The sequence below is a fragment of the Copadichromis virginalis genome, linkage group LG22, assembly GCF_057382275.1.
Source record: "Copadichromis virginalis isolate Kocher_CV1m ecotype Utaka linkage group LG22, C_Virginalis_male_GT1.1, whole genome shotgun sequence".
NCBI classification, from domain to species: Eukaryota; Metazoa; Chordata; class Actinopteri; order Cichliformes; family Cichlidae; genus Copadichromis; species Copadichromis virginalis.
In genome coordinates this window covers 1,036,195-1,047,656 of record NC_140638.1, presented here as the reverse complement: position 1 = coordinate 1,047,656, position 11,462 = coordinate 1,036,195, and the positions used below count along the sequence as shown (strand labels likewise).

The 11,462-nt window shown below is 41.5% G+C and overlaps 1 protein-coding gene across 1 annotated transcript; it reads right to left on the bottom strand.

Annotated features, from left to right (window-relative positions):
• Positions 1-3,430: 3,430 nt before the first annotated feature.
• LOC146682325 (uncharacterized) lies at positions 3,431-7,839 on the bottom strand. Its single transcript, XM_085445930.1, has 6 exons — positions 7,727-7,839; positions 7,550-7,632; positions 6,265-7,108; positions 5,994-6,117; positions 5,119-5,750; positions 3,431-4,569 (listed from the first exon to the last, which is right to left on the bottom strand). Exons 1-6 carry the CDS (start codon positions 7,837-7,839, stop codon positions 3,672-3,674), a joined length of 2,694 nt encoding a protein of 897 aa, XP_085302056.1. The 3' UTR covers positions 3,431-3,671.
• Between the last annotated feature and the right edge of the window lie 3,623 nt (positions 7,840-11,462).

Here is an 11,462-nt window from a genome sequence, read left to right as displayed (position 1 = left end):
AAGCAATGATAGCTCACAGCCCAGCGTAAACGCGAGGTGCTGTATAAGGGCGTGATTTATTTGTTTGATTTATTTGTTGTGGATACAAGTAACTACGCCATAGTAATAAGGGAACATTGAAAGGGTTGGGCAATTGAAAGGTTTCATTTTTGATATGATTTCTTTTGTTATATTTTAGCTATTATTCTCACATGAAAGTAAACTTAATGGGAGAAATTAGGAATTATGTTTCTGGTTTCTTGGGAAACACGAAAGGGGAAACTGTTGGGATTTAAATATACAATCTGAATGCTTATTTGCTGATTATATGTATAAGAGAGGCCCAACTCTGAGTACAGTCTGTGCCAAAAGTACTAACAGGAAACTGCGTGCTTTTGCAGAGAAAATAGGAGCTGCAGCCAGAAAGTGAAACTAAGCAGAGTCTTTGATCGAAACTCAAAGTGTGTGTGACGTCTAGAGGAAGTATATAAATAACTAGGCTTCCTGTTTGTGCTTCAGACCTGAGCTTGTGTGTTCGTGTGTTCAGGTCTCCGTTCCCGGGAATGTAAAATAAAGATCATTTTTTGAGTTTGACCACTTTGAGTCTTTCTTGGCCACCAGAAGAATTAAAAGAACGAGATTTAATAATACTCTGTATTTATATATGTGTATATATGGTATATGGTACATGACTTTTCTTTTTATGTCAGGATGTCATGTTGAGGCTTGTTGTTTCTGTGTGACATTGATGACACGCCTCACAAACTAGAACAGCCTTTATTAAATCCATATATAACGACTGAATGGAGGCTGGAGTGGATACTAATCATCATTGTGCTTTTACTTAACAAATGAGTCACCTGAACATAAAACATCTTCATTAAACATTAATAAATATTTATGTATTTTATGAGAGCTAGAAGAAAGAAGGGTGGAACTTCAATACTGTCCTGGATGCATGCCGACTATAGTTTATGGCCAAAGACTGTGTGTATTTAATGCCAGTTTAGGTTCATTCTTGAATAAATTATTGTGCTTTTAAATTTCCAACAACATCTTCCTGGAAGGTTTAAACTCACTCACAAAAGTGAAGAACATTTCTGTGCATTGGGTGTGTTGCTGCTTAAATGCATCATCAGACATGCAATAAACTGTAATAGACTGTGCTGTCAGTCAGCTTGTTGGTATTTACCAGGAGATTAAAAAAAGCTCCTGGTTCTGATCACTGACGCCAGCAGCTGCTGCACACATGAATCACCTCTGTGCAATATTTAGCAAAGACTTCCTGCAAAACATTTCCTGTAAAAGTAACTTATGTTGACTGAAGCTTACCTATCAAACTGGTGAAGAAAGTCAGTCATAAACAAGAAAAGAAATTCTGGAGTACCACTGTAAAATTCTTCAAACACAAAATAAATAGTTCAAATAAAGTCGTTTTTGCAATATTTTGAAATATTACTATAAACATATTTATGAACTGACACAATTGTGTTTTCCAATGTGAAGCTTTTATTGGTGTGTGTGCTCACATGTTAGATTTACAAGACGGTGTGATTTTTTCATATTGCTATCACCAAATATATCGGTCCGAAATTACAGATCCGGATTCTTTTTGATGGGAAGAAACACTAGTGAAAGTTATTTTCTGAATTATAATTAGAGGATATTTGGAAACTCCAGCATTTTGCTATATTTGGATTTGACTGTATTTTTGCTTTTCTCGTACAATTTGTCATATTGGCTCAATCGATGATGAAAGTTAAACATTAAAGTTTTCTATATGCTTTCTTTCGCAGTAGTGTAAAACTCAAATACAGACCACTCAAAAAGGTCCAAAATTGAACAAATGTTTAAAATCATTTGCTGCCGACAGAAATGATGAGCTAATGGAAGTGGACTGATAAATGAAATGGATGCATGGCTGATAGACACTGCTCGCTGCTGAATAAAAATGATTGTGGTATGGCAGTATGGCTAAACAGGTGTTGTCTCAAAGCACAGGAAGAATTGTAACAAAATCTTAAACTATCACCTATCTGGGGTTTTGGACAGTTAATTATTAGAGTAAAATGATAAGCTGAATGTTACCAAGGTCCAATTCACAATGGGTTCAACATGTGAACATGAAATGTGTTGTGGAGTTTTGAGTCCGTCTGACAGAGTTCTGGCTCCACCACTCACAGACTACGTGGTGCTGAAGTTTTAAATCAGAGTAATGCTTTCTTGTTCTTTCCAGTCTGCCTACATTAGGCTACCTGAATGCAGATTTCACTTCAAGGTTGTGTGGTAAAAGTGTCATGGCTGACTGGTAGTTTCAGCTGCAGAGAGAAACTGTGATGTTTTATGAGCCAGCGACATGTGATAACATCAGCATCCAGATAAATATGTGCAGGTGGAGTAATGGTAGATATTGTCCTGGTTAAAGGTGTGTGCAGACACAGCTTGAATGCAAGTGTCTCTCTGCTTTTGTCCTCCTGAAACAGCCAACAACACTGACTGTTGCAGTGCTGTTTCACACATGCTCTGTGACATTTTTCAGAAGTGACCTGCTACACTTTACCGCTGTGACTGTGAACAGGTTCAGTCCTCTAATTAGAATTCTCGTACCTGCAGTAAGATTCGTATTGGTCTTCTTTGAGGTCTCGTTTATTTAAGGGGAAAAGTTGTGTCAGTTACCTGTTGCATTAAAGTGTGATGACAACAGGTCCTGACCAAATGTCCATATGTGGCGCAGTGGGAGTGAGACGCAAAGTTTCTGCTTACATCACATTCTTCTGCACCTCTGTGGTTGTAAAAGCAGCTGTATGTGAGTGTCAACTGTTAGTTGTGTTAGATTACCACTGTCAAGTTTAATAATCAAATTGGATATTTGAGTTGATTGTTTACATTACAAGGAGATATCAGACCCCATAAAACCACAGTCATATACTCTGGATTATCAGAATCACTCATTTTTATCCTTATCTACTCTTTTTTGTCTCTGTGTGTTTATATATCACTGCAGCATGTCACTCAATTTTCTCCCACAGTTTGTGTTTACCTGTTTTGTCTTTTTCTGGGTGGTGTTATTTTTTTTCTCCTTAGCTTTCCTCATGTTGTGCATTTTCCATTGTTATACCTCTCTGACCTGTCTTCCCCATGTGATGTTTTCGTGCAATGTATGTATGGTCAGAGGGTATGATGGCGCCGCCATTGCGTGCAAATGGTCGGCAGCCTTAACATGAAATTTCCCACTCGTGGGACTAATAAAGGCATCTCATCTCGTCTCATCTCATCTTCCAAATACTGCAGGGTCTTTAATTTACAACAGGAAACATGATGAAATAACTATTGTGATTTGCAGAAATATAAACAAAGCTGAATATAACTCAGTATTAACACTGACTATTGTAGAGAAATGATTATTATGAGAAATTATTCTCATCTTTAAAAAGTCAGGAGACACTTATTAATCAGTGCAAAAAGACTTTATTTATGATAAGCTCAGTGTTGAGATTGTAGACATCACTATATTTTTAATATCAGTCCTCTGATCACACAAGTTTGGAACACACAAACATCAGGAAAACATTTAACAACTTCTCTCTGATAGATATAAATAAATAAAACCATAATAAATAAGAATAAATATATGATTAAACATTTGGTTACTTAAACATTTCAAATGGTCACAGGTACTTCAGTTTGTTGCTTCATTTGGAGGATGTGAACTTAAGAAATGTTAAAAACATGATCTGAGTACATGTGACGACAGAGCCAGAACTACTGTAAGGAAGCTGATGTTGTTGAGAATAGCAGAGGAGGTGGTTGTTGCTGTCGCTGCAGTTATGGTTGTTGAAGCAGCTGTAGTTGTTGTCGCGGCAGTTTTGGTTGTTGTTGGAACAGTTGTGGTTGTTGTTGCTGGTGTTGTTGTTGTTGTTGCTGCGGTTGTGGTTGTTGTTGAAGCAGCTGCAGTTGTTGTCGCGGCAGTTGTGGTTATTGTCGGAACAGCTGTAGTTGTTGTCGCTGCAGTTGTGATTGTTGTTGGAGCAGCTGTGGTTGTTGTTGCTGCAGTTGTGATTGTTGTTGGAGCAGCTGTGGTTGTTGTTGCTGCAGTTGTGATTGTTGTTGGAACAGCTGTAGTTGTTGTCGGTGCAGCTGTGGTTGTTGTTGGAGCAGCTGTAGTTGTTGTCGCTGCAGCTGTGGTTGTTGTTGGAACAGCTGTGGTTGTTGTCACTGCAGATGTGGTTGTTGTCGCTACAACTGTGGTTGTTGTTGGAGCAGCTGTGGTTGTTGTCCCTGCAGCTGTGGTTGTTGTTGGAGCAGCTGTGGTTGTTGTTGGTGCAGCTGTGGTTGTTGTTGGAGCAGCTGTGGTTGTTGTCGCTGCAGTTGTGGTTGTTGTTGTCGCAGCTGTAGTTGTTGTCACTGCAGATGTGGTTGTTGTCGCTACAACTGTGGTTGTTGTTGGAGCAGCTGTGGTTGTTGTCCCTGCAGCTGTGGTTGTTGTTGGAGCAGCTGTGGTTGTTGTTGGTGCAGCTGTGGTTGTTGTTGGAGCAGCTGTGGTTGTTGTCGCTGCAGTTGTGGTTGTTGTTGTCGCAGCTGTAGTTGTTGTCGGTGCAGCTGTGGTTGTTGTTGTCGCAGCTGTGGTTGTTGTCGCTGCAGTTGTGGTTGTTGTTGTCGCAGCTGTAGTTGTTGTCGGTGCAGTTGTGGTTGTTGTTGGGGCAGCTGTGATTGTTGTTGGAGCAGATGTGGTTGTTGTCGGTGCAGCTGTGGTTGTTGTTGGAGCAGCTGTGGTTGTTGTTGCTGCAGTTGTGATTGTTGTTGGAGCAGCTGTGGTTGTTGTCGCTGCAGTTGTGATTGTTGTTGGAGCAGCTGTGGTTGTTGTTGGAGCAGATGTGGTTGTTGTTGGAGCAGCTGTGGTTGTTGTTGGAACAGCTGTAGTTGTTGTCGCTGCAACTGTAGTTGTTGTTGGAGCAGCTGTGGTTGTTGTTGGAGCAGCTGTGGTTGTTGTCCCTGTAGCTGTGGTTGTTGTTGGAACAGCTGTGGTTGTTGTTGGAACAGCTGTAGTTGTTGTCGCTGCAACTGTAGTTGTTGTTGGAGCAGCTGTGGTTGTTGTTGGAGCAGCTGTGGTTGTTGTCCCTGTAGCTGTGGTTGTTGTTGGAACAGCTGTGGTTGTTGGAGCAGCTGTGGTTGTTGGAACAGCTGTGGTTGTTGTCGCTGCAGTTGTGGTTGTTGTTGGAACAGCTGTGGTTGTTGTCACTGCAGATGTGGTTGTTGTCGCTACAACTGTGGTTGTTGTTGGAGCAGCTGTGGTTGTTGTCCCTGCAGCTGTGGTTGTTGTTGGAGCAGCTGTGGTTGTTGTTGGTGCAGCTGTGGTTGTTGTTGTCGCAGCTGTGGTTGTTGTCGCTGCAGTTGTGGTTGTTGTTGTCGCAGCTGTAGTTGTTGTCGGTGCAGCTGTGGTTGTTGTTGGAGCAGCTGTGGTTGTTGTTGGGGCAGCTGTGATTGTTGTTGGAGCAGATGTGGTTGTTGTTGGAGCAGCTGTGGTTGTTGTTGGAACAGCTGTAGTTGTTGTCGCTCCAACTGTAGTTGTTGTTGGAGCAGCTGTGGTTGTTGTTGTCGCAGCTGTAGTTGTTGTCGGTGCAGCTGTAGTTGTTGTCGCTGCAACTGTAGTTGTTGTTGGAGCAGCTGTGGTTGTTGTTGTCGCAGCTGTAGTTGTTGTCGGTGCAGTTGTGGTTGTTGTTGGAGCAGCTGTGGTTGTTTTCGCTGCAGCTGTGGTTGTTGTTGGAACAGCTGTAGTTGTTGTCGCTGCAGCTGTGGTTGTTGTTGGAGCAGCTGTAGTTGTTGTCGCTGCAGCTCTGGTTGTTGTTGGAGCAGCTCTGGTTGTTGTCCCTGTAGCTGTGGTTGTTGTTGGAACAGCTCTGGTTGTTGGAGCAGCTGTGGTTGTTGGAACAGCTGTGGTTGTTGGAGCAGCTGTGGTTGTTGTCGCTGCAGTTGTGGTTGTTGTTGGAACAGCTGTGGTTGTTGTCACTGCAGATGTGGTTGTTGTCGCTACAACTGTGGTTGTTGTTGGAGCAGCTGTGGTTGTTGTCCCTGCAGCTGTGGTTGTTGTTGGAGCAGCTGTGGTTGTTGTTGGTGCAGCTGTGGTTGTTGTTGGAGCAGCTGTGGTTGTTGTTGCTGCAGTTGTGATTGTTGTTGGAGCAGCTGTGGTTGTTGTCGCTGCAGTTGTGATTGTTGTTGGAGCAGCTGTAGTTGTTGTCGCTGCAGTTGTGATTGTTGTTGGAGCAGCTGTAGTTGTTGTCGCAGCACTTGTGATTGTTGTTGGAGCAGCTGTGGTTGTTGTTGCTGCAGTTGTGATTGTTGTTGGAGCAGCTGTGGTTGTTGTTGCTGCAGTTGTGATTGTTGTTGGAGCAGCTGTGGTTGTTGTTGCTGCAGTTGTGATTGTTGTTGGAGCAGCTGTGGTTGTTGTCGCTGCAGTTGTGATTGTTGTTGGAGCAGCTGTGGTTGTTGTTGCTGCAGTTGTGATTGTTGTTGGAGCAGCTGTGGTTGTTGTCGCTGCAGTTGTGATTGTTGTTGGAACAGCTGTAGTTGTTGTCGCTGCAGTTGTGATTGTTGTTGTCGCAGCTGTGGTTGTTGTTGCTGCAGTTGTGATTGTTGTTGGAGCAGCTGTGGTTGTTGTCGCTGCAGTTGTGATTGTTGTTGGAACAGCTGTAGTTGTTGCCGCTGCAGTTGTGATTGTTGTTGGAGCAGCTGTGGTTGTTGTCGCTGCAGTTGTGATTGTTGTTGGAACAGCTGTGGTTGTTGGAGCAGCTGTGGTTGTTGTCGCTGCAGTTGTGGTTGTTGTTGGAACAGCTGTGGTTGTTGTCACTGCAGTTGTGATTGTTGTTGGAACAGCTGTGGTTGTTGGAGCAGCTGTGGTTGTTGTCGCTGCAGTTGTGGTTGTTGTTGGAACAGCTGTGGTTGTTGTCACTGCAGATGTCGTTGTTGTCGCTGCAACTGTGGTTGTTGTTGGAGCAGCTGTGGTTGTTGTTGGTGCAGCTGTGGTTGTTGTCGCTGCAGTTATGGTTGTTGTTGTCGCAGCTGTAGTTGTTGTCGGTGCAGCTGTGGTTGTTGTTGGAGCAGCTGTGGTTGTTGTCGCTGCAGTTGTGGTTGTCGTTGGAACAGCTGTGGTTGTTGTTGGGGCAGCTGTGATTGTTGTTGGAGCAGATGTGGTTGTTGTTGGAGCAGCTGTGGTTGTTGTTGGAACAGCTGTAGTTGTTGTCGCTGCAACTGTAGTTGTTGTTGGAGCAGCTGTGGTTGTTGTTGTCGCAGCTGTAGTTGTTGTCGGTGCAGCTGTAGTTGTTTTAGCTGCAGCTGTGGTTGTTGTTGGAACAGCTGTAGTTGTTGTCGGTGCAGCTGTGGTTGTTGTTGGAGCAGCTGTAGTTGTTGTCGCTGCAGCTGTGGTTGTTGTTGGAGCAGCTGTGGTTGTTGTCCCTGTAGCTGTGGTTGTTGTTGGAACAGCTGTGGTTGTTGTCGCTGCAGATGTGGTTGTTGTCGCTGCAGATGTGGTTGTTGTCGCTGCAGTTGTGGTTGTTGTTGGAGCAGTTGTGGTTGTTGTTGGAGCAGCTGTGGTTGTTGTCGCTGCAGATGTGGTTGTTGTCGCTGCAGATGTGGTTGTTGTCGCTGCGTTGCAGCAGGCTGTGTAGAGAATCTTACATCATTTTCATACTTCATCACATTAACCACATCTTTATGAATAGGAAATTCTTTGACAAATTAATTTTTTTCCTACCAACAACAAGAAGAACGATGACAAACATCTTGGCGATCATGGTGATGCTGTTTTTCTGCTCCTGTCTCTGAAAACAAAAATTCACTGTGGTTATTATGATTTAAAGAAAGCATTATTCCTACAATTGCCTTAATTAAGCTTTCTAAAGTTATCTTGAAAAGAAGTTTGAGATCTAAAACCCATAATATAAAAAAGTTCCTATTCAATTACATAATTTAAAATATAGATTTTTTTTCTATAGTACTGTCTTTGTGATAGTCCACATCTCTCAACGAGGTGCTTGTACACGCAAAAGCAACAAGAAGAAATTAAGAAATCATGAAGGAAAGGCTCTGACTATGATGACCTCATTGTTCCTGACTGTAAATCAGAGCAAAAGTCACCACTTCATGTTTATAGTGTTAATCAACTCCAATATTGACATATAATCACTAACCCATTAAATCTATCTATCTATCTATCTATCTATCTATCTATCTATCTATCTATCTATCTATCTATCTATCTATCTATCTATCTATCTACCTGTGTGTGTGTGTGTGAATGTGTCATATATTATTTATCAAGGGTAATAGCAAAAAACAAAACAAAAACAGAAGCATAAAAAAACCTTCAGAACTTTAAGATAAACACAACCCAACACAACAAATTGCTGCCTAAATTACACCATATGTTGCCAAAAGATCATTTCCAGAAATAAATCTATCAATTCATCTTAAATTCACATGTAGATGTCAGATATATATTTAATATTAGGGTTACTTACATAGTATTTCTTTGCTTGTAAGTCGTCCACTGCAGTGAAAGAAAGTGATGTTCTCTGACTTCATCTCCTCTTTTTATAATCAGCCAACATGAACCTGAGGACAAATATGTGCAGGTGGAGTAATGGTAGTTATCGTCATGGTTTAAGGTGTGTGCACTAAACTTTTATTTACCTGCATCTCTCTCCTATTGTCCTCCTGAAACAGTCATCACTTTAATTTTAGCACTTACACACACACAGACACACACACACATATTTGTGACATGTTTTGACGTGAGCTTCGACATTTTCTCTGTGTGACTATGACTACATTTATGTGATTGTATCTTTATGGCTACATTAGGACTCTATGTGGTCCATAAAAGATGACCATTTTGGATAATAAAATCTGACAGAAGAAAACAAATATTCGGTGATTAGTTTTGGATTAACTAAATCTCACAACTGGCTGACTAGATTTAGACGGAGAATCAACATTTACAGGTTGGTGGTGCTCGGTGGGCAGTCAGCGTCCACATCAAAATAACTCTGATTTCTCTCTTTTTTGTCTTTTCTTTTACACACATTCTAAATATTACTGGTTCATTTACTTGAAATGAAGAAGTTTTCATCAATGGAAATAAGAAGTCAGTTTTAAAGGCATTCTTGCGAGTTGGGAGCTTGCTTTCATTTTCTTCTTGCAACACTTAATGCAGGAAGTCATTCCTCAGTTATCAGAGACACAAGGTGAGACCCGACTAAAAGACACTTACACACTTGTGCTGTAATAAATTGAATATAGCCACCGAGTACCGCTGGCCATGATTAAAAATGCAGGTTTAATGCATTTCAGCATTATGTTCACTTTTCAGACCTGACTGGGTTCATCTTTTGCACCTTCAAATCTTCAAATATACACAGGTATCAAAAAGTGAGAGTAAAGGATGCTTACAGTCTTTAAAGGTGTAAACTTTTATTTCTTTGAGCCTAAAACAACACCAGTGTGAATCAGTCACTTTATGTAAATAGTTTATTTGTAAAGACTTTAGATATACACATCCTTCATTGATCGCACGAGGGTTTATTTTTTTCTGTAACAGCAGCATGATAAAGAGTAAAAAAAGTGCAGCTGCAATAAACCACATATTAGCAATGCAGTTAAAATAATAGTACCACAGATGCCCAGTAAGTGTCTTATACTGTAACACAGGTCAGGGATTTATATATATATATATATACACAACATATTTCTGCTTTGTTGAACTTGTTTTATGAATCTTGCTGATCTGGTGCAACTCTGGAAATTAATTGATGCAGATTTGTTCATTAATTTATTCTGAAGTTATTCCAACACATGGATTTTCTTTTAGTTCTTTGGAGATATGCATATGAACAGCAGCACACACAGCAGTTTATAAAATATAGCTGAGCAGGTTTGATCCCGGCCTTTCTCTGTCGCACAATCAGTCATAAGAGGTGTGGTTATTGAAGCTGCTTCTAGTTGCATAAACTTGCAGCCACACCTCATAGTTTAGTCTCCTGTGCGTTAACAGATGTTGAGAATTAACATTCATTGTTTCTGTACTGAGGTCCAAAAACAGCTTAAAGCATTTCCCAGCATGTACTTGAGATGGTTGAGCCTTCACTGAGGAATGCCACATATCCGTCAAACAGGAGACAACACGTCACACGAAAACCTGTCCTGTGTGACCTTCAGTTCTGTGATGATGCATTTCTATGTTGTGATACAACATGATGTAGGAAAATGGAGATTCTGTTAGGCAACAACACAACAAAACTAATATCACAACACACACGTATGTACATTATGAACTGGAAAAAGTCCCTAGATCTTCAACTGAGGCATCTACAACACAAATAATAACACGTCTTGACCCACATCCGGTCTGTCTCTGGGGCTCCTGAGTGCCCGTTGGGCCACAAGGGGGTGAGGGAGGATGGGGTGCAGTTGATACAGTTTGGGTGGATGTTTGCAGTGACTTATCTCAAACTTACACCAGCCTGGGATCTGTGTGTAGTCTTGGGAAGTCCAACAGGTAGCCAGGGAGTGCTCCACTCTCCCTGTGGTAGGATTTAGGAAATAGGGGTGCTTACTAGCGCTCTCTTTCTGAGGGTAGTCCTCTACCTCCTGGCCATCCCATGCCTTCTCCTCTCGAGGCTTCCTGTGACAACACATTATTCACACAGGCAGGGTCTTGGGGGGGGGGTGCCTTTATATGGCACCTTACAGCATATATAACTTGTATACAAATGTATATAGCTGTGTGTCTTTTATCTTTTATTCTAAAGTAATTTTAATGTAAAGAATCTACATACTGCTAATGGAGAGATGCCAAACTGCCTTTCATTGTTGTTGTAACAGTGACAATAAAGATCTATCTTTTCTATCTGATTTTATCTTAGCTGGCTGTGCTGTGCGGCCATTTGTTGCTCCTTTTTAATTACGCTATAGCCATTACATCTCTTGACATAGCAACATACACGTAGGATCTTGGGGGCAGGTGCGTTACCCAGGATAGGCGGGGATATTGTCCCTGCTGCTCGCTGCTGGTTGTTGTTTCATTTGTTATTTAAGATATCTCAGGGATAAAATGTGTTGTCAAACTTCTGTGCACTAACAGAAAGGAGAGTTTCACTGGTCTGGCCCACATAGACTCAAAATGAGGTGAGTGTGTTTGGAGATGTAAAATGAGTTTGACCTCGCTGCCGTAAACCCAACAACAAGTCAATGTTTGGGTCAAGTGTAATTTTGGTGGTGTTTTCACTATAGTCAAACCTTGTATTCTAATGAACTGCTAGAGACTGAATTGGAGTAGCATGATCTTTGGTGACTTCTTGATGTTAATGCTCAGAGCTTTTCAGTTTTCATGAAAAGTCTTGATTCTTTGCTGGTAGCATTAAATAAGCAACAGGCGATGTACGTGAGATTTCTGTTGTGGATTTCAAAGGACACACAACTACATGACATAT